General features: G+C 38.4%; 2 protein-coding genes across 3 annotated transcripts; one reads left to right on the top strand and one right to left on the bottom strand.

Moving 5' to 3' along the window:
- Window positions 1-10318: 10318 nt before the first annotated feature.
- On the top strand, window positions 10319-21033 carry LOC140312452 (glomulin-like). Its single transcript, XM_072390288.1, has 18 exons — window positions 10319-10366; window positions 10755-10880; window positions 12684-12794; window positions 12874-12982; window positions 13277-13517; window positions 13731-13821; window positions 13912-14078; window positions 14174-14227; window positions 14315-14345; window positions 14442-14531; window positions 19318-19359; window positions 19456-19529; window positions 19760-19844; window positions 19975-20084; window positions 20368-20431; window positions 20523-20658; window positions 20758-20852; window positions 20938-21033. Exons 1-18 carry the CDS (start codon window positions 10319-10321, stop codon window positions 21031-21033), a joined length of 1770 nt encoding a protein of 589 aa, XP_072246389.1.
- Window positions 21034-21217: 184 nt separating this feature from the next.
- On the bottom strand, window positions 21218-22654 carry LOC140311379 (protein SPO16 homolog). Of its 2 annotated transcripts, XM_072388757.1 has the most exons (5): window positions 22492-22654; window positions 22186-22279; window positions 21737-21908; window positions 21469-21547; window positions 21218-21384 (listed from the first exon to the last, which is right to left on the bottom strand). In XM_072388757.1, exons 1-5 carry the CDS (start codon window positions 22555-22557, stop codon window positions 21277-21279), a joined length of 519 nt encoding a protein of 172 aa, XP_072244858.1. In that variant the 5' UTR covers window positions 22558-22654; the 3' UTR covers window positions 21218-21276. The 2 variants fall into 2 exon arrangements, with proteins under 2 accessions (XP_072244858.1, XP_072244857.1); XM_072388756.1 differs by having other exon boundaries at window positions 21218-21547.
- Window positions 22655-22953: the final 299 nt, after the last annotated feature.

Here is a 22953-nt window from a genome sequence, read left to right as displayed (position 1 = left end):
TCTTCAAACCAGAACCAACCTCCAGATTTACATCTGTAATGTGTGACATGGCACAGCAAATAAAGAAAAAATAATATGTCAAAGGCAGCACCTCATGGATTTAAGATAAAAAAGATCTGGACAACATATACATCAAATAGGTAGGCTGGTAGCTGTCAGTGTCTGGTGATGGTGTTTCACTTTTTGTGGGAGAAGATAGACAACAAATTGGATTATTTCCCTGAGGGCGAGCAGGCCTGTTGTGTATATTGTAATAATAAAGTGGTATTTGCTCTCATGCACTCTTCAGCATATTTCACACAGGTTTGACAAGTTGGAAAATGAGATGCAGGATTTCTGAAGGGAACCTTCAGAGGAAAATCAGTGATTAACGGCAGCAAAGAAAGATGAACAGATAAAGAGGGAAACTGTTTACATACATTTTGCTTACGCTTTCATTTGGAGAAGTTTCTGTATTAAAGCGACTTTCCTTCTCACCTGTCTCCTCCTACCCGGTCGTTTACACGCCAACTGAGCTGGGACAGAAGGAGAGAAGTTGGGCTCATATAGGACACAGCTCTTTTGTTGCACAGCCTTATTCATTATTCACCTGATCTGAAAAACAGACTGCAAACCAACTGTACAGCTGTCATCAAGCAACAAGGGGTAGACACAAATTATTCATGATGCTGAAAAGAAAAGGCAGCAGGATGAGAGGCAAATAATAACAAGAGACATCAGCGAGGCAGCTGACAGGCTGAACGTGTGAGAGGAGCCGACCCCTTTGGGTTAATAAGCATACTCTTTCAGGACCAGCCGCTGCTTTGAAAGTTTAAAGTTTCTACATTCTTTTATTGAGTCTTCCACAACTAAGTTTTCTTTTAATCATATTAGTAGTCTTGCCTTGGCTGGGACTAGAAAGGCCCCCCCTCTGATTCTCAACAATAACAACACTATGCCTTCCAATACTGACCCTGTTATGCTGAAGTCCATTAGCTAGAGTCTTTAAATCTCTACAAAATGGCTATTTAGGGCAGATTGTTATCCAGTTATTGGCAAATCTAGACTCCAGATGTGAAACATTTGAGCACTAGTGATTTTGATTTGAAGATGGTCTAACACACTCAGCCCCCTTTTTGTATTGTCCTCATAACTGCAATGCGCAGGTCTCGTGGCTGTGATAAAAAAAACTACAGGTTGATACACTACACATCACTTTGATCCAAAATCATAATCATGATATTATAATATGGCAGCATTACAAACTACTCTAAGGCCCAGAACAATGTGACATCTTCACAGAGGCCAATGCAGGTGTGTGTGTGGAGGGTGCGGACAGTGTTGTGTTGTTTTCAGTTTCCAGGCCTGTTTATAATATCATGTCCCTGGGTGTTTGTGTGTGTGTGTAGCTGAGGCCGTGGCCACACACCCCCCACTGACATCAGACGATGGCGGGGGCAAAACGAAAGCCAACATTTTTCTCTGGTCGCCTTGAAAGCTTTCCATTAGCCTGCTCTGTTTTGAGGTCTGAGGCCCTGAACAGCGTGAGTCCATGGAGGAGGAGGGGTTCATCAGGGTGGAGTGGAGAGGGTGTATGGAGGGTATACTGGGATGGGAACCTACAGGTTTGATGAGAGGGCAGAAGAGTTCACAAGTCTGTCCTCTTGTTTAAAGACATGTTTACTCGGTTCATTTAGCATTACATATCACTAGACTATTTGGATGTGAGCTGTCACTCAGGAACAAAAAGGCTGCACTTCTGTCTCTCAGTCACAAGCCCCCTCCTCTCAGGGCGGATTTTACCCTCAGTATTTAATCTTTTGACTCGATCTGCTGCTGCGCCTTGTTTTGACCTTATTGGCCTGGTTCTGTCTTTTATCTGAAGCCGCATCTAATAACATATAAATCCTAAAGGTGAATGTTAAAAGAATCCCTGGATTAAGAGTCTCGATAGAAAAAGATTCCTTTCTCTTTAGTAGGAAAGAAGACACATGAAAATGAAAATGCAAGTGACAAGTGTCAGAGCTGTGCAGCTTTTCAGTGTGTAGATGGTGTTCTTGTACACTCATAAAATGTTTTACGTGGCTGAGAACAGGAGATGTGATTAATTCAATTCAATTTTATTTATATAGCGCCAAATTACAACAATTGTCATCTCAAGGCACTTAAATAATATAGTCCAATTCAAGCCAATTGGAATTCAATTCATTGTAATCATAATCCAATTCATTCATATAGAGCCAATTCAAAAAGTAATATCCTAACTAAGGAAACCAACAGATTGCACCGAAACTTGTCTTCAGTTCAATCTCCCATCCTGAGCGTGCCTGTGGTGACTGTGGAAAGGAATGATTCCCTTTTAACAGGAAGAAACATTTATAAATGTTTTATATTTATGCCCTGAAGTGACCAAATTTGATTTAATATCTACAAATATTCAAAAATCCATTTTTTAAAATTCTGTTTGTAAGTAGTTTATCAATTTTTTCTGTGAATCCATGTCGAAATTACTTTATTATTGTCATACTTATACTCATACGTATAATGCAGCAGAGTAAAATATGAAAACACAAAACACTTTTGTAGGAAATCTATGCACAAATAAACAAACCATGACCCATGACTGTGTAGCCAGAATGTGAGTCAGGTAGGAACATGTGTTATAATGCAGGAAAGTTTAATACCACTGTCAAAATTACACAAAAAACCTCTTCCTGCTTATATAATCTATGCAAACAGAAGATGATTTGTGAGTGCCAGCGCAAGATGTTGCTTTGTGAAACAGACATACCTTTTACCAGGTCTGATTGTAGCTATGAATCTCTCTAAAAAATTCATAAGATCCATTTCACAAATGACCAAGCCAAGCGTGTGCTTGTATCTAAATAGCAAAGTAAGTGAAATACAAAGAAGATCTATAAGAGCAGCCAGAGGAAGCAGTACAAAATGACAAAGATTTATTCTCAGCAACAATGAAATATTTATGCTGAGGCATTCAAGTAAAGTTACTTTTTGTGTTCTGATTTAATGAATGATTTGAGCAGTGGCAGTGCTGGGAGGCACAGATGTTGGGTTTACTGAAGCCTAAACTAATGCCCATTCAGGGGTCTATGTAGTCATGTGTCAGACTGCAGCAGGATCAAAGCAGGAGTAACACCACTGTGGGATCACAGCATAGAGGAGTGGATGGTAAGTACCTCCACAGCCCCAGAGGTCTGCATTGGGCCATGACTGAAGAAGATGAAATTAGATGAATATTTTAGCCTTAAAAAGAAGATGTCAATGATTAAAATCCCACAGGAGAAAACATTAATTTCAATAGCAATTAGGGTGTTGTTCTTTAATGAATTACAGGTCAATTCAATAAAATGATGCCTTTAAAGCATCAAATGAACCCAATATATCTCATTCTTCTTATCAAGTGCCGGTAAGTTGCCAATTAAATTAGAGAAAAGTCGCTTTGCAACAGACTGATCCGAAATAACAAAGCCCCAGTCAAAGGAAATGGATCCCGGCAGTGCAGTGACTCTCCCATTTTCCCTCTAGCATCCTCTGAAACATTAATGGCCGTAAGCTGAATCTGATCTGGCCTCCTTTACACTGTATGTCATCTTGACTCTGAACTACCTTCCCACCAGTAATATTCACTTATCCAAGATAAATGCAAAGATAATACTGAGGCTGAGTCAAACGAGTTTTGAGAGGTTTGACTCTCAAGTTTGGAAGTCCATTGATTTTTTGCAAAATTAACTAATTACAAAAAGATTGTCTCTAAAAAATTAAACTAAAGATTCTAATTCTAATAATTACACTGTAAAGTCTGACTATTCAGAGAAGGGTCCAGATCATATAACCTGAATGGAAGCTGTAAGTGGGCAGAATGTGCCAGGAGACAACTCTGGCAGGTGACATAGAAATTAACACTTGAGTGAACACTTAAAGGGATAAAGGGAGTTTATCAAAAAAAAAAAGCTAAAAGCCTCCATCACTTTCAACAAGACATTGGTTACCAAACACAGTGTGTCAGCATCTTTAAACACAGGAGAGAAGAGAGGATGACAAAATCATTCTGACAGCCAGTTCACATGTAACATCTCCGATTCGTCCACCTTGGGGAGTTGCTGGGCAGTTTTGCCCTACTGCTGGGGGAAACCAAGCCTTGTGTGTTATAGTAGAGTGCACCGGGCCGAGCATGTGAGCCAGGACATGCAGCACTTATTGATCAAATTCAGACAGGGTGTCAGTCTCTACAGCCTAGAAATACAGTAGACAAGCAGCAGTTATCTGTGTCTATTAAGGTGTCCGCTTTGTGTGTATTGATTGGGAACAACTTGGTACTGGGAATTGTCATCGAAATTCCGATTTACAAAAGGTTGAGCAGGCGGTGATGAAGTCTGCATGCATGGTACAGGGAGTATGGATCTATTGATGCAGACAGATGCAGCAGCTCTGGAAAGACTAAGGAGTCCGGCCCGGGCCTTTGTCCCCCAACCAAGCTTTCAACTCATAGTACACTGGCGCATAAAGCAGCTTTACAACATGTTGAGAGATGTGAAAAAGACTGGGCTACTTTACTGCAATAGCCTTCGTCAGAGCAAAAAAAAAACAGATGTTTGCTAAACACACACTCACCGGCACAGCCCCTCCCTGCAATTGTTTGCTACAGGAGGCAAAGCTTTCACAAAAAGGGTCCAAGGTCAAGATTTTCCCTGGTGAGACCACCATCTCCATTAGCTGTTAGTTCACTTGGGTATCTCCTTCCCCCGAGAGATATTCATCTTCTTGACTCTACTTCCAGACTAGCACCACTATAAGGCAAAATGTAAATCTAAGCTACAGGACTAGGACTAAACTAGGACTAGTATGTATGTGTTGATTACAAGACAAACCAGGCATCTAATCCCACAAACTGTTTCAGTTTTATTGAGCTTTTGCATTTTTTTCCCCCTCTTACAAAAACAGAATTAAGAATGGATCTTCACCAATAGTGCTCTGTGTGAATACAGTTTCCAAACTGTCAATGAATGCCACATCCGAAACAATGTTCTTAGGCTCTGTGTTTGAAATGTTCATCCTCTGTAGAAATGAATATGCTGGAATGTCAGTTGATAAATGAACAATAATGTATTTTTTCACACAGCGGGCAAAGCGTAGATTGCACTGAAAATGATCTCCACCAAAGAAGCAACCTTGATGGATTATTCCAAGTTAACTTCATATTTTTAAGGAGCAACACAACATGGTGTCTTTTATACTCATGTAACTAAAACTGTTCTTTTTGATTTTTTTTTTACAAGTTTTCAGTTAAGCACTATGCCTCTTAACTGGCAAAAACACAAGTGACCCCTGTTAAGATCTAGTATTGCACCTCACATCAGGGAACAACATTGTTTAGGATGTGTACAGTGGACTTTCTACAACAACAAAGGCTGTAGAACCCAAAACCTTAGAATATTTATTCACCACAGTCAACCAGACATATCTGTTTTTGCTTTAATTTATTTTGTGAAACCAACTCTTTAAGATTCAGATAATTATTTAAATATTTCTAATAGATGTTTAGAAGATAATTAGCAGTGCTGTTTGGTTCAGTTGTGAGTTTTTTCCCTTTGTTACTGCTTTACATTTAAATTACATTTAAGTTTCATACAGTCAATTTTATTAGACTGACTCTGATTGATATTTGATAATTAAATTAAACAAATAATTATCAATAATAATTCATGCAGATGGGAGTCAGTGAGCTGAGGGCAAGTAGCGAGGCAGACCAATAGCTACAGACAGACAAAAACAGGCAGAAGAAGAACAAATACTGTTAGGAGGTTGGGTTTTATACTGATAATAACCAAGGTTTATAGGTATCAGTCCTTTCCCAAACACGAAAAAAAGCCACTTCTGCACTAAACAAAATAATTGTCCACTTTGTCTATTTTGGTTGGTTTTGTACTGGTTTGGGTTTAGTAAAAAGTGAGGATGTCCAACTGTAGGACACAGGAGGCAGATTGTAAGAACAGAAAGCGAGCTTTATTAAGCTTATGATGCAACGAACAGGAGTCCAAGAGAGCAAAAAAAGGTGGAGAGAAGACGAAGCATCGATAAAAAGTTCAGTAAAAAACTTTGAATGAGCTTTAAATGAGTTATAAACTGGGACAACTTAAGAAATACCAACAAGCAAGCAATACTAGCAAGGAACGCAAGTGATGAACACATGCAACAAACAAGAGTGATGAATAGTTCATCCATTCATGCGTGCATCAGGGTATTTTGATAGATACACAGATTTTAAAAAGGCTTTTGAGCAACTGTGTATATGCCTGCATTCATGTGTGATTTGCCTGAACTGACCCTTCAAATGATGTCACAGTAATTTAACTTGAAATATTTGTGATCAAACACTAAAGAAGAAAATCACAAAAGCAAATCTGGACTTAAAAAAAAAAATTCTGAAAATCAAATTCACCTTAGTGGTATAGAAAGTGGCAGTGTTGCTAAAGCTGGGCCTGTGGGAGAGGCCCTGAACACTGCGTTTTTTCTTGACAAGCACAGCAAGGCTTAGAGAGGTTTGTGGCAGTTGGGAGAGCATGCAGCAGTCCTCAGAGGTCTCCAGGTGGAGCCAACAGGATAAATAGTTCACTTAAAACCTCTTGCTCTCTAAGAGGTCACCAAGGAACTATCAGATGGGAAGGGAAAATGGAGATACTTTATCTTGTTCTCATAGGATTGGTGCCTGTTTGTATTCAGACTGTTCCATAAATACTGCACGCAGCTGCTGCACCACTGAAATGATACAGTCTGTCCTCTTCATTTGTTCAATCTAAAAGAAAACTTGTTAAACAAATAATGTTAATCATGATCTTATCCTTTGCTAATCTTCTGAAGAAAGACTTTCTTGACACCTTGTTGCACAAATGGGTTGTTATTGTTCAGCAAATGAAATATAAATGGATATGTGATATCAGTGACCTTGGATATGCCTCTGAACACTGCCAGCTGCTCCCCATATGCCCACACAGTGTGCTCAAAGAGCCATAATGTACGTCCACCTGATCTGATGACTGTTTAGGGTGTGCGTTCATGAAAACTGATACCTTCAGTCAAGGTATCTGAGTAAAGTCACTTGTTAATCTGCTTTATACAAAATGTGTAAAAAGTACAAGCATCACATTTTATCTTCTCACACAGTGATACCACAGGCATGATGCAATTATTCTTACAACTAAATATTCTGATCATTGTTTTTCCAATAAATTACTTTTTCAAAGCTAATGTAAAAAAGAATGCTGTTTTATTTTCTTTGCTTGTATTTTCAGAAAACCACACTGGTGGTGTGGTGGCTAGCATTGTTGCCTCATTCCAAGAGGGTTCCAGGTTCAACTCCCAGCTGGGGCTTTTCTGTGTGTTGTTATGTTTTCCCCGTGTATGCATGGGTTCTCTCCGGGTACTCCAGCTTCCTCCCACTGTCTAAAAACATGCATGTTAGGTTAATTGGTGACTCTAAAATTGTCCTCAGGAGTGAGTGCGACTGCTGGGATAGGCTGTACTCAAACCTTTTCTGTTTCCGCTTACAGCTCTAAGCCATTAAAATAAATGTTCAATAATCTCAGCTGAAAATAGGTGAGGGACACAACAAAACAAATATTGCACAAAATTAGAAGTCATTAGAAGTTATTTTCTTTTTTTTAATGGAGTAAAGTGAGTGGTGGGAAAGCATTAATCATGGACAAGATCAGCCATGTTTAAAGGACTTTGTTTAGAATACTTTTACTTGCTTATACATACACATATATATCTATATGAATATAGATATATATTTATATGTATAAAATTTTACATAACTTTAACTTGAAATGTTTGTCATAAAATTAATTGTATTGTGGTATTTTTACTGAGGTTAAATCCTGATAACCTCTTCACTGCTGTGTGTGCATCTTTCTCCAACCAGACAAGCAGTGTCCTCCAGGGTTAGAGATCAATCTTTGCTTTAACTCACCCATTAGACACTTTTTACTGTAAATTAAAAATCTAAAGTAGAGAAATGATGAAACAATACCTTCACTAATGTAGGTTATTCAATGCCCCACGCTGTTTCCTGCTGTTCAGGAAAATGGGCCAGTGACCTTTCAGTCTCCAGGGATTCCTCTGGCTTCGTTTGAGTGTGAAAATTCTTGGACAGTTCCTTGTATTCCAATGAATTACAAAATCATTCATATGATCTGGCACAATAAAATGCATGTGTATGAAGGTATAGAGAGGCTTTGATGTCATAATCAGATTCTGATCTTAGAGGTTACTTACTTTAGTATTTCCTGAACCCAGTGTCAAAACAAAACCTCATCAGCCAGCAATTAAGAACAACTAAATCAGGGACAAACATGAAATGAGAAGCAGTGTGTGTTCTGTATTTGCTTTGTCGCTTTTGTCTGAATCTTTCATCACACGGCAATACAGAGAGCAAACCTGAACAGCAGATGTCTGCTAAATCCAACCGTTCAAACAAGCTTCTCCACCTATTCATAGAAAATCAGGACTTGAGCTGCTCTTGTGCTGAGGCTGTCAGGATGGAGCAGGAAGTCAGTGATTGTACTTTTATTAAATTACACCCGCACAAAAACACTGAGGGGAAAAGAGGATCCGAGCCTTTGAAGCCATTGTGTTTACACAGAGGAACAATATGTTATCATTATGCTTAATGACAACATTGTGGAAATTTGGTCTTAATCCCTGGCTGTCTGTCAACCATGGGTTCCAACTTTCAATTATATAGAAAGTCTGCAACCTCAAACATGTCACGAGTGGATTTGTGTGTTTGATATTCTGTCAAATAATATCCATTTCCAAACTCATCTGTTCGGAATCTAACCACAGTTTGACTTGTTTTAGGAGAATAACTACAAATCAAATATACATGTGTGCTACTGCTGGCTCAATTTAATACTTTAATTTGTGTTTAATTTAATACCATTTGTGTAGTCCACACAAAAGTAGCAGTTTTTAAGGTTTCAGTATGATAAATATCATTTGAGATGCTGTACTTCCTTGAGGGACGAGAAACAACCCTTATTGGAGTCCAATGTAACATCCATCCATCCATTTTCTATACCGTCAATCCGTCGATCGGGTAGCGGGTGGGCTGGAGCCTATCCCAGTAGTCCAAAAAAGCTGTAAGAACGTAAAGTATTGCAGGGCTATCGTATCAAACATGATGTACCCAATAAAATAAAAAATCAAGTAAGTGTAGATTTTGTGAATTTTCTCATTTCTTTCAACAAAACATTGTCACAATAAGCTCGAGTAAGTACTTGACTGATATATATATACATATACATATATATATATATATATATATATATATACATATACATATATATATATATATATATATACATATACATATATATATATATATATATATATATATATATATATATATATATATATATATATTATAATTATATTATATATAATATATATAATATATTATATATATGTATATGTTGTACAATGAGCATCATGTCTGCTTAACTCACATATATTTCCATATTCCTGTCATGGTTGAGCTGTACTTTGTAACTGTGCTGCTCTGTGAAATGAAAGCCGAATGAGACAGACTATAAGACTACACTTTTTAATCTGAGTTAATGAATAGAACTCCACAAACAACAAAACAATAGTTTGCTTTGCAGAATGATGGGCATGTAAAGAACTGTCTTAATGATGAAAAAGAGAAATAGGATTTCCTCGTGTGTAAACTGTGAGCTAATTGTAATGTCGTCAATCTGTAAAACTTAATGAAATGTTAAAAGGATCCACACACATTTCAGACATCAGTGCACCATGTAAAAAAAACATTTCTAATTTGCTAACATAATATGAATAAGTGGTATATCCCCACCAACACTGCAGGATATTAGGTAACTACTTCAGTGAGTGCATGAGTGAATAGATAATAAGCCCACACTTCACAAAAGGTAATAAAAAAAAAGTGGGAGTTTCTGGTGTGACATTTAATTTGGATTTGAATTGGGTGATTACTTCTCTACTATTTCTTCTGCATGACAGAGAGTGTTAGGCGTCTGGATCCTTCCAGAAAGCGTTTTCAATGACCACACTGAGCTGCTCTGGTTTAATCCTATTACATGTAAGGCACAAAGGGAGATAAGAGGTTTACGTTTGAGTTCCTTACACCGAATCTCCTTCTCTCCCTTGAGACATCAGGAGAGCTAACTCGTTTGGACATTTTGATATTGGTTCTTATATCCATCAGACATCTATTGTGGTGTATCAAGACAAGAGCAAAGAAAACATATTGAAAATAGGACTGTCTGTTAGAACTGAGGAGATGCTGCCTATCAATGAAGATCAGGTGAATGATGTAATCCAGAGTTGGGTAAGTCAACAATATTTTACCACTGTAACACAATTTAGCTGAGAAGATTGTACTCACTATCGTGATCGTTTGGTGTCTGGGTCTCAGGTGATGGGAACTTTTCAAATGAAATCTGTTTTGATTAATCAATTACACAAGAGCTAGCATAGTGATAACTTGGTATATGTTGGGTCATGTTGCCATCTTCTATCTCACCATCATTCATGAACAAGTAAGAAAAGTCTATTACAAATAAATATATTTCTAAATGTTTATGAAGACATAATTAGTGATAACAGAGGTATGTTTTGCCTTATTTATGGAAGCTCAATCATAGCCTCATTAATACTGTTAATCAGGCAAAGCAAAAAGCTATATGATTTGTGATAATCCTTCATCTTGTATTCAGAGAGATACTAAAGAAGAAGATTTGAAACCTGAGGACTACCAGCAGTTCAAAAATTTGGGGTCTGCCTGTCTCACTCAGGGTGACAGTGAACAACTACTGACATTTCTTCGAGATGAGAAAAACCAGGTATTTTTCTCCCAGAAACCCATGCCAATGAAAGAGGCCAAGCAGCTCTATCCTCACTAGTACTGTTGTAACACCTCACAGATATGAAGTGACAGTAGATTGACAGCATTAATCTGTCAAACACCACTAAAAGCACATACACTCGACGCTGTGTGATCAACGACAGCCACACATCTACCGAAGCGGACAGCAGCAGCAGCAGCCACTTCTCTGCTACACAACTATGTTAACATTAAAATGCAGCTGCTACTTGGTGCCTGCTGGCCTCCTGACCTGAAGGTGTGGAGGGAAACAAGCAGATATTCAGTCAGATTTCTCGCTCCACTGATAACCCCCCTCCAAACGACACTCCTCTAAGTGCCCTTGGTTGTCCCATCTCTCCACGCTTCAAGCAGTTGTGTGTAGTCTACTTTTAGAGGCACGTCATCTCCTACTACTTCCTCTTTGTTGGGCCAAAACTATCTCAAGGGGTTCAACTGATCGACTACACTATGAAAAATCCTTGGCTTTTATGCAGCATGAGGAACAACTCAATGATGGTAATAGGATTGCAAATCTACAGTCACATACACGCTGGAGTCAGTATATGACACGGTTTCCAAAATGTCTCCAAAAAGAATAATAATTTGGCTCTCAATATGAATAATATATCAAGCTACTGCTCAGTAGTTAGGATGGAAATTCAAAAACAATGAAACAATCTACAAAGACAAATGCAATTTAATCCGGAAATGAGCCATAAATGTTTACCAAGGTTTCAGTGAAACATTTTTGTTTCCAAAGACCCCAAAAGCTGAATTGCTTGTAGTAATTTTTTTAAATGATTGAATTATTACATCTGCAAGTGCTGCAAGTCTAGGTATTAAACTAGTGCCAGACATCAGCATGGAAGGAGACTCATAAGGCCTGGGCTAAACAGCCAACATAAATTCTAAGAAAGTGGTGCTTGAAAATTTGTGAACCCCCATTTATATTTTTGAATGAATATGACCTAAAGCATTGTAAGAATTTCACACTAAAAATCTACTAAAGAAAATGGTATTCCACATTTGTTGGTGCCAAAACTTTGTGAATACTTTAGCCATAGATACACAGTGGGGTCACAGCCCCATTGGCTGAACGGCAAGGTACACCCTGCTCATGTACATGATTACTCAGTGCTCTGCTGATGGCAGAGACAGAATAACTGAGCCACTCCTTTGTAAGCTTTTCCAGTTTGATCAGCGATCAAAAATCTTTTTGATTCCTCCAAATAAAACAAGGTGTTCAACCACATTGCTACCAAATTGAGTTAAAAAGCAACTCACACTTGTGTCCCTCACAGATACAATATTAAATCATATGCCTCACTTATTAATGATCAGTATCATATTCATCTAATTTCCTTACCTACTGCTTCTCTTTACCTACTTTAAACATGGAACTATATGATGTTTTATTATGCAGTTATATTTATGCAGATATTTTAACAACATATTAAAGGGTTAAGAAAATATTAAGCATCACTGTGTTTAGGGCTGCATCTCTTGCTCTCATTTTAAAAAATTCTGAAGAAGTTTTTATGTTTCTGGAGACACTCAAACCTGGCCCTCCTGTCTTTTCATAGATCTTTTTTTTACTATAGTGGTAACGTACATGTGATTGCAAAGATGGGAGACTGCTGCAATGCAAAGTGAGAAACTGCACTTGTTGTTTGCAGCTGTTTAGGCAGTGATGCATGCAAACAGAAAGGAAGGGCCAGCTAATTCCACACCAACAGTGTGTGTTAATGGTTACTGATAATTTACTGTCTCCTGCACTCAGATGATTGTGAGGTCTGTAGGCTGCGTTCTCTTGGCACCTCTTGTCAATGAAGTGATTAAAAAGGAGAGGAGTCATGACAACTGCCAGGCTGCCATCACACATCTGACCAAGGTAGGTGGAAAGAATGCATCAATATAATATAATCTGATAAGCTTCCTATACACAAGCTTGAATGTGCACTTTTCAATAGACTTGCAGCCCAAATAAACTCCTTCATAGCTGGCTTGAAGCACTTGAAGACATTGACCCATGTGCCATTTCTAAGACTATCTTAGCCCTTCTTCCACACCTTCAAACAGGTAGGTCAATGTTCAAGACCAACCACACAATTTCAAACTATAGAGCAGCATTGCAGTGACATTGGGTAATATATTTTTAACTCTTCCATATGTATGAAATGCTATTATACTTCATTATAAAGCGCTGTAGAAATATTCATGACACATAATGTGTTTTAATCCTCAGTGGTTATATTTAGTCACTTCTGATCAAGAAAAAACTCCTGTTCAAAACATAGTATTTGGTGCCCCCTGCTGCACATTAATGTAAACAGGATTAATGACTGAACTAACATAAATCGGTTTCCCGGACAGTCCTGTTCCAGCTGGATGAGAGGAAGGCAGCCTGGGTAGGTTTGGCTCTGTCTGCCCTCCAAAAGCAGCTGTCCCGGCTGCCTGTACCTTACACCCAGCAGCAGGAGGAGAAGGATGAGCATGGGCTGTGCCGCTGCTGCACTGCCTTGGCTCTGTTTACAAAGCCCTTTGTAGAGGAGGTGAAGAAGAAAGATGACGACTGTGTCGGAGACGAGGAGCTGAGGGCTGAGCTTCTAAAGTTGTAGGTTTCTGTCCCAGTGTTTTTAAAGTTCTGTTTATGATGAGTAATGACTAAACGACTAAATGTGACATTATGATACTCAACACACTCATATATATGATCATATAGATATACACATATTTGTTTAAAATAATATTCTAAAAAGGTCATTATTTCATACACTATCACTGCACACAAACAATTGGCTGCTGTGTGACTTATTTCTCCTTTTAGCTGCATGAGGAGCTTGAGAGATCCTTTGCTTGAGGCTCAATTGAGCCAAGACAGGCAATCAGCACTGTGGCTCTTTGCAGTAGAGATTATGGTAAGAACACAGGTTTCAATTGTACATTTTTCAGAAATTTAAAATTTTTTGGGGGCTTTTGAATCACATAGTCATTTATGTTCATTTCAGGCCATTCTACGTGCCATCAGAGAGTCTCTGTCGGGACTCCTGTTCTTCAGCTCTCTGAGGAGAACCACTCTGATGGATAACAGCGTGTCCAAGGAGTCAAGAGCATGTCTGGCCTACTTACTGTTTGTCCAGCTCATAACCATGGACAGCTTTCCTGCAGTGTTCAGGTGAGAAGTAATTACCTGGTCAGCTTGATCATAAACTTTTCACTTGGTAATGCTTATTGTGATTGTACTGTATTAATTCTACCTGGCTGTTCCAGTCCTGTATTCATTCTACAGTGCAACATGGAACACATCAATCAGCTCCTTAGTAGGTATGCTGTCAACACAATATGATGTTAAAAGGTTTATTGTTTTGAAAACAACTGACTTCCAACATTATGCCTCTGGTGTTTTGACAGCAAAAAGGAATCCCATTTGCTCAAAGGACTGGTAAGATCCCTTCATTAGACAGACAATTCTCAGAGATCAGACCACACATGAAAGCAGAATACTGAGGGTATTTTTCATTGGCACAATTCTACACAGGCACTGTTTTCAAAAATCTTGGAGAAGGTGGAAGACAACACTCTTCCAGTAGGCCTGCTGGAACTGAGGAGCTTCTATAGCACACTGCAGGTAACACATGAGACTCAGTTTTACTGTCTTAAAAGCTGTATTAAAGCAGTTATAATTAGAAGTTGGTATGAGTGATCAACCTAAAAATCCTCTTGACCATATTTGTAAGGTCTAAATGGAGACAGTTAAATACCAATAGCAGATGTAAAAAATAGAGAGATGTATAGATATATGGATATAAAAACAGATGTAAATAAACAGTTCTCTCGCATATACTCTTCTATGAAATCATTAAATCATTTTTTACATTTGCCGCTCATTTTCACTGCCCTCTATTGGCCAGAATGAGGTTGGTATTTGCAAAGATTTGTGATCTAACAATAAGAGCGGCTGTTCACTGGCTTGTTCACCCAAGCTGAAAGATTAGAAAAATATGACTTTCAAATAAATGTGAGATTTAACACTGAACTGAGCACTACTATAACTGAAAGCAAGGCCGTAACTACCAACGGCCTTGCTACAAGAGTAGCGTGACTGTTTAATAAAACAGTGGCTCAGTTTGGGTATGTGTGCTGCGCGTCATCAACAACATGCACTGTCTATGGTAACTACCACACACAAGTCGGACGTTGATGTTGTTACCGCTACTGTTAGTGAGTCAGTCAGTCACACCAGCAAAACAGCACAGAGCAGATTGTGCAGGACAGGAAGTCGTAAAAATAAATAATAATAAATCATTTTCTGTGGTAACTTGCCCTTACTTCATGAGTCAACATAATGGTCCTTCAAAAAGCCTCAGAATGCTTAATTTTTACCTCAAATTTCAAAAGCTCTGCACTTAAATGTTTTTTTTTTTTAAGATTTCTGACACCTCTGAAAACATGATGTTGAAATGGCATATTGTTTTCATTTCTTTCAGTTTAGTATTTGACTGTTTAAATTCTTCACTAAAGGGAAAACGGGATAGGGAGGAAAAGGCTGAGCCAAACCAAGCTCATCTTTGGGCCAAGCAGCAAAAAGAGGAGCAGTGAAGAGACAGATAGAGAGAGAGTAGGTACTATAAAAGGAAGAGACTATGCCAGAACTGTATACGTTTTAAAAGTCAGATGTTTAATGCATGACAATTGAAGTATTGTGTAAGATTATAATAGAAATGTGTTCAAAAGCTGGCTTTCTTTAATAAGAGTGAACAGATTAGGCACTATCATCATCATGATAGTGTAATAGGGCTTGGGTATCTATTTTAAATACTGAAGGAAATATGAAGCATTTGTATATATTATCCCTCTGTTCCAGGACAGTTCATTCCTTTTTATTCCTAATCCATGACTTGATGAAATTCATTCTCCAGTTTTACAATGTAACTCATTTGCAAATCATTTAGGATGAGGCTGATGTTCTCTGATAACAAAAAAAACAAATAAGCCTAAAAGTCCTTATGATGTTGTTTTTGCTCCTTAAGAATCTGAAAATGGCCAGATTTATATAATGGAATTAAAAAAATTCCCGGGGGAGCATGCCCTCGAATTCAATTCAATTCAATTCAATTTTATTTATATAGCACCAGATTAACAATTGTCATCTCAAGGCACTTAAGTAATATAGTTCAAGCCAATTGGAATTCAGTTCATTGTAATCATAATCCAGTTAATTCATATAGAGCCAATTCAAAAAATTAATATCCTAGCTAAGGAAACCAACAGATTGCACCGAAACTTGTCTTCAGTCCAATCTCCCGTCCTGAGCTTGCCTGTGGCGACTGTGGAAAGGAACGACTCCCTTTTAACAGGAAGAAACCTCCGGCAGAACCAGATTCAGGAAGGGTGGCCATCCGCCTCGACCAGCTGGGGTTTGAGAAGACAGAAAAGAGGGAAAAGAGGGGGGAAAAACACCATAACGCCATTCAAAGGATATCTGTTGGAACAGGGAAACATACGTTAATAACCACAATAATGTCACGTGTACATAAAATCAATTGTGAAATTAAACAGGGGGAAAAAGAGAGCAAAGTGAGGAAAGGTGTGACAGATGAGGTCCCCCAGCAGTCTAAGCCTATAGCAGCTTAACTATGGGATGTTTCAGGATTACCTGAGCCATCCCTAACTATAAGCTTTATCAAAAAGGAAAGTTTTAAGCCTAATCTTAAAAGTGGAAAGGGTGTCTGCTTCCCGGACATTTACTGGCAGCTTATTCCACAAGAGAGGGGCCTGATAACTGAAGGCTCTACCTCCCATTCTACTTTTAGAAACTCTGGGAACAACAAGTAAACCTGCAGTTTGGGAGCGAAGTGCTCTGTTAGGAAAATACCTTACAATTAGATCTTTAAGATATGATGGAGCTCAGTCATTAAGAACTTTATATGTGAGAAGAAGAATCTTAAATTCTATTCTGAATTTAACAGAGAGCCAATGAAGAGAAGCTAAAACTGGAGAAACATGAGCTCTCCTGTTAGTTCTAATCAGAACTCTGGCTGCAGCATTTTGGATCAGCTGGAGGCTTTTCAGAGAATATGTGGGACAGCCCAATAATAAGGAATTACAGTAGTCCAATCTTGAAGTAACAAATGCATGAACTAGTTTCTCTGCATCACCCTGAGACAGGATGTTCCTGATTTTAGCAATATTACGAAGGTGAAAGAAGGCAGTCCTAGAAACCTGTTTTATATGTGCGTCAAATGATAAATTCTGGTCAAAAATAACTCCAAGGTTCCTCACTGTAGAACTAGAAGCCAAGGAAATACCATCTAGAGTAACTATATAACTAGACAATTTCTCCCTGAAGAGCTCAGGTCCAAAGAGAACAACTTCAGTTTTGTCTGAATTTAAAAGCAGACAGTTCTGAGTCATCCAGGTCTTTATGTCTTTAAGACATGCTTGTAGCCTGACCAACCTATTGGTTTCATCTGGTTTCATAGATAAGTACAGCTGAGTATCATCAGCATAACAATGGAAATTTATGCCATGCTGTCTGATAATGTTACCTAATGGAAGCATGTATAAAGTAAAAAGAATCGGTCCAAGCACAGAACCCTGAGGAACTCCATGACTTACTCCAACGTGTGAGGAAGATTCTTCATTTACAAGAACAAACTGGAATCTATCAGATAAATATGACTTAAACCAGCCTAATGCAGTTCCTTTAATCCCAATAACATGTTCAAGTCTCTGTAACAGAATGCTGTGATCGATCGTATCAAATGCAGCACTGAGATCCAACAGGACAAGCACAGAAACAAGTCCGCTATCAGAAGCTAACAGGAGATCATTGGTGCTGTTTCTGTGCTGTTTCTGTGCTATGATGCACTCTGAATCCTGACTGAAACTCTTCAAACAGATTATTTCTATGTAAATGATCACAAAGTTGCACTGCAACTATTTTTTCAAGAACTTTAGACAAAAAAGGGAGATTGGATATAGGTCGATAATTAGCCAACACTTCTGAATCAAGTGTAGGTTTCTTAAGTAAAGGTTTAATTACAGCAACCTTAAAAGTCTGAGGTACATATCCTATCAACAAAGACCGATTGATCAAATCCAATATGGAAGTGTCAATTAAGGGGAAAACCTCCTTGAACAGTCTGGTTGGGATTGGGTCTAACATACAAGTTGATGGTTTAGAAGAGACTATTGCTGTTGTTAGCTCAGAAAGATCAACTGGACAGAAGCTGTCTAAATACAATTCAGGTTCGAAAGATACTTCTAAAGCTGCTCTACTTCATGATACATCAGTGATAATAATGGGAAGGATTCCATTAATCTTCTCTCTGATAGAAACAATTTTATTGATGAAGAATCTCATGAAATCATCACTGCTGAGAGTTAAAGGAATACATGGCTCAACAGAGCTCGGACTCTTTGTCAGCCTGGCAACAGTGCTGAAAAGAAACCTGGGATTATTCTTATTCTCTTCTATCAATAATGAATAATAAGCAGTTCTAGCTTTACGAAGTGCTTTCTTATACGTTATTAAACTATCTTTCCAGACTAATTGGGACTCGTCTAAATTAGAGGAACGCCACTGTCTCTCCAGCTTTCTTGCAGTCTGCTTTAACGCACGCAGCTGTGAATTATACCAAGGAGCCAACCTCTTCTGACTGATTACCTTCCTTTTCAGAGGGGCAACATTGTCCAGTGTTGTACGCATTGAAGCTATAGTACTGTCAACAAGAGAGTTAAGTTCTACTGGAGTAAAATTTAGGTAGCCGTCCTCTGTCATATCTGCACATGGCAGTGAAGAAAAGGATGATGAAATCAACTCTTTAAATCTGGTTACAGCATTCTCTGACAGACACCTTCTATATGTAGAATTCTTCTCAGAAACCGTGTAGTCAAGTAATGTAAATTCAAAAGTTATTAAAAAATGGTCAGACAAGACAGGGTTATGAGGGAACACTGTTAACTGTTCACTCTCAATGCCATAAGTCAGCACAAGGTCAAGGGTATGATTAAGGCAGTGAGTAGGTCTGTGAACACTTTGAGAAAATCCAATAGAGTCTAATATAGAATTAAAGTTAATATTTAGGCTGTCATTTTCAACATCGACATGAATATTAAAGTCACCCACTACAATGACTTTATCTGTACTCAGCACTAACTGGGATAAAAACTCTGAGAATTCAGAGAGAAACTCAGAATAAGGGCCAGGTGGACGATACACAACAACAATCCGGCTAGAAGTTCTGACTCCTGACCTCAGTATTTTTTGGGCCCTGCGTACAGCCCTGAACGAAAGTATGCTGTTAACAACATCAGTTTGGATCGTGGGCTTCACCACTACTACTACAAAAGGAGTTGAACCATCAGTGATTTTGATCTTTCAGTGAGTTGTGTTGTGCTGACATTCACAGAACCTGCGGCAAGTTCTCACTGACTGCCCAATGCAGCATTTGGTGAGTATATCATATGCATGACTGGATCAATGTGTTACTAAATCTGCTTTACTTTGATTTGATCTAAGTTCTTTTATTTGAACCCCATTTCTGAAGAGAAAATCAGGACTGCAGGTTTTCCAGTTATTCATCAATAAATTAGATGCTGAAGCAAAGCACAAATTCTTCAGGTGAGTTGTGCTCGATAAATAAGTAAAACACATTTGTCTTTTTATACCTGTTGTAACTGAACATTAACTATATTTTAACTTTACATTTTATAGCTTCTTATCAAATACGTTTATTTTTAAATGTATTTTGATAACATGCGATCTTGATTTGCTACTACTGTTTCTCAGCCTATTAGTACTCAATGTTTAATTCATACTAAATACAGAGTTTGTTAATCCCTCTTTGGCAGGTGCATGTTAAAAACCTGCAACCATGCAGGTGCAGAGAGTTACATAGTCAAGAACATCAGAAGCCAAATAGAATTTACCACGATGGTGAGAGAAAAGATTGCAAAATTGGGCTTACTAAAGTAGCCTAGCTAGTTTTAATATAATTCAGTTGGTAGCGGATACATACTTTCACCTATGATTTGATCTGAATGTGATAAATCTGCTCTTTTTTCAGCAAGGAAATGCCAATAAATGGTTCCTGGGAATGGAGCTTCTGCCTTTGTTGGATTTGGTGCTGTGTTTACCACAAGGTGCTGAGACAGATTTGCTCACCGGTATGGACAAGTGAGTAATATGAACAAGAGCTGATTATGAAGACAGGCAGCTCATTTACTTTTAGATCTTAACTCAACATAATCCACTAAGTATTCTTTTGACCAAATCACAAACACAAATGTAGGCAATGGAAGCTCAACTTTACTTGAATCTCCACTATACTTTGGGCTTAATAAGATGTATGGAGACCCATCCTGAAATCTAAAATGAAGGCTATATTTAATGGAATATTAAGCTAAGTGACCTTTAGACCTAAATGTAACTTTAGATGCTCTGTCATTTGTTTATCCAGGATAATGGAGAGCCTTAATCTTCTGCGCTATATGCTTCTCAGAGACAAAGAGCTGAGGAGCAATGTGAGTCAGTTTAATTGAACACCTTTAGTGTGGCTCCGACACCCTTCCCGCTTAATGCAGAAAGCTGATGATCTACTCCTCCAACCCTTAGGCAGATGTGTGGGAAGAGCTGTGCAGGATCAAAGATGAATACCTAAAAATGCTGCGTGTGTGTATCAGCATGTCGAGAGCTTATTATTTTGCTGACCTGAGAGCACTGAAGGAGGATCAAAAGCTAAAAGCAAAAGGTAGGAATTAGCTTCTAATCTTAGTAACATATTAGGAGACGAGGAGCTGAACATATAGTATACTGAAACTCAATTTCTATGATTAATGCTGTCCCATAGAAGCCAGAGATGCTGCGAGATCCATCAGATCAGTCAAAAGAATAACAGTGAAGCATGAGAAAGTGTCCAATATGTCTCCAGAAGTGCAGCACCAGGTACACAGAATGTTTTTTTTTTTTTTTTTAATTTTAGTTTCAACTCTGTTTTGATAATTAAGCTGACTGTTCTCGTGCATCTCAGGTGTTGCAGAGTGCACTGGTGACATTTGATCTCATGGAGAGCCTTATAATCCGAATCGAAGAGATTGCAGAGCAGAAGCAGACCACACAAAGCTGATACCACTTGTGTTACCCTAGAACTCTGGGTAATTTTTCTAAATAGTTTTCTTTTTTCTCCTTTTCTGACAATTTAAAGAGAGCATGCATTGAGTAAACTGTGCATTTTCCTATATCAAAATTATTGTCAAAAGTAAATGTGACAACAGAAAGAACATTAACGCTCTATGTTTAAACAGTTTTATACCTCTGCTTTTGTTTATGAATTACATCAAATAAAACATGCTGGACCACCTGATGGTCTTTACAGTAGGTCTCTTAACATTTCCCACACAGGACTGGTTTCAATGATGTGAGCCTGGGCCCGTGACATCCGGTCCCGAATGCTATCAACATGTGGTTTACTGGTTGCCTGCAGATAGATGAGTTTAGGTTTACCTCCAGTTTCACAAGGAAACAACAGCATATCTACAGTTTTCCAAAATGTCCTAGATACCTTGGCAATTTTCAGCATTCCTTTCACAGTTTCAGCATTGTTTCGTACAGGTATGATCCTGAGATTGCTGCTGAAGAATCTGAAATATCCAAATATTTACCCATTTTTTACACAATGGACATGAAATTTTAGAATAACAATACTTGTATTAACATGTAATCATAAATCACATTTAATTATAGTGTAACTCAAGGTTGCTTACCCCCTCCAAGATTATAAAATGGAGGGAATGAGGGATTTTGCAAAGACAAGGCAGCCATTTTTGTACCTGTTTTGAATCAGAGTCAAAATGTGCATTTCCTTTTTCCCATTAAAGGGGGCATGTAAGAGTAGAAAGCAGTTCCGGTGGACTTGCACAAATTTCTCCATCTGCTCAATGAGTCCCAATTCTTCAAAATGCTCTGGGAAGTCTTGAGGGTCCACCAACAGAAATGCAGTACCTAGGAATGTCTCAAATTATTCTTGTAAAACATATTAAACTCAGTGTGACTTGGCTGTATTTGCTTGAAGCTTTGCTTTGGCCAAAAACATCCATTACATGTGTGCTGGTGAGGAATATTTGAGGTACGTGTGTTCAATTTAATTAACAGAAGCTTATCAAAGTAGTTACTGTATTTGTGAAAAGTTCATGTCATATGATGAGTTTGAAAATATAAGGTAGGTGTATTGGATAGCTATTTAGAGGGCGCTGCAGAGTTGGTGTAGAAGCAGGTGTACCTGATGAAGGAAAAATAAAAGCTCCGGTCACAACGCTGTCAGAAAATCTGATTCGGTGTTGCTGAGCGGAGAGCAGCCTGTATGTATCATGGTTCTGGCAAGACAAATAAAGAAAACGTAACTAAAATGTATTGTTACATGAGCTCAACAAGTAGGGCTAAATTTACGTGAGTTTAAGTTTAAGGCGCGTAGTACTGGCGGGGCTGTTAGCTAGAAGGCTAACACAGCCAGCCAACGGTAACATTTTTTTTTTTCCCAGTATAATCGCCACCGGAAATCAAGTCCAAACTCCTCTCATTAGGCTACCTGAAGTGTCGAGCTCACTATAATTGTTGTTTTCCACTGAGCACTTGTTTCTCCTGATGTTGTCATCACTGGTAAAGGGAAATGAATGGCGCAGTTCTAATAACGACGACACTTCCTTCTATCAGAGCCGTCCTCGCGGTGAAAACTGCACGAGAGTGCCGCCGCTCCATCCTGAACAGTGTGTTACTTACACAGCCACTAGATGAGGCAATGGTATCATGCAAGACTTTTAAGGTATCTTTTTGTTGTTGTTTAGAAATGTCAAACACCAGAAGTTCAGAAACAAGGCGGAGTTCTATTTTTTTTAATCCAATATCTCAAAACTTACTTAGCTTAAATAGCCATTTTTGTGGATGCAGGTGTGCCCCAAATAATACTGACAGCAACTGGTGGTGTTTGTAATATCTCCCTACCTATTCATATAAAGCATTTACCACTGGAGCCATTTAACTCATAATTTAA

Source organism: Leuresthes tenuis, unplaced genomic scaffold (assembly GCF_036924035.1).
Source record: "Leuresthes tenuis unplaced genomic scaffold, fLeuTen1.0.hap1 SCAF_7, whole genome shotgun sequence".
NCBI lineage: Eukaryota > Metazoa > Chordata > Actinopteri > Atheriniformes > Atherinopsidae > Leuresthes > Leuresthes tenuis.
The sequence above is the reverse complement of the archived record's forward strand: the minus strand, read 5'-3'. Positions and strand labels throughout refer to the sequence as shown.

Excerpts from the sequence above, each read along its gene's own strand:
- LOC140312452 (XM_072390288.1), top strand. The coding sequence starts at position 10,319 with ATGCTGCCTATCAATGAAGATCAGGTGAATGATGTAATCCAGAGTTGG. Across the intron at positions 19,360-19,455 it reads ACTGCCCAATGCAGCATTTG|AGAAAATCAGGACTGCAGGT; the intron begins GTGAGTATATCA and ends CCATTTCTGAAG. Across the intron at positions 19,845-19,974 it reads AAATAGAATTTACCACGATG|CAAGGAAATGCCAATAAATG; the intron begins GTGAGAGAAAAG and ends CTCTTTTTTCAG.
- LOC140311379 (XM_072388756.1), bottom strand. The coding sequence starts at position 22,557 with ATGACAACATCAGGAGAAACAAGTGCTCAGTGGAAAACAACAATTATA. Across the intron at positions 22,280-22,491 it reads TAGTGAGCTCGACACTTCAG|AACCATGATACATACAGGCT; the intron begins GTAGCCTAATGA and ends TTGTCTTGCCAG. Across the intron at positions 21,909-22,185 it reads TTTTATTTTTCCTTCATCAG|GTACTGCATTTCTGTTGGTG; the intron begins GTACACCTGCTT and ends AGACATTCCTAG.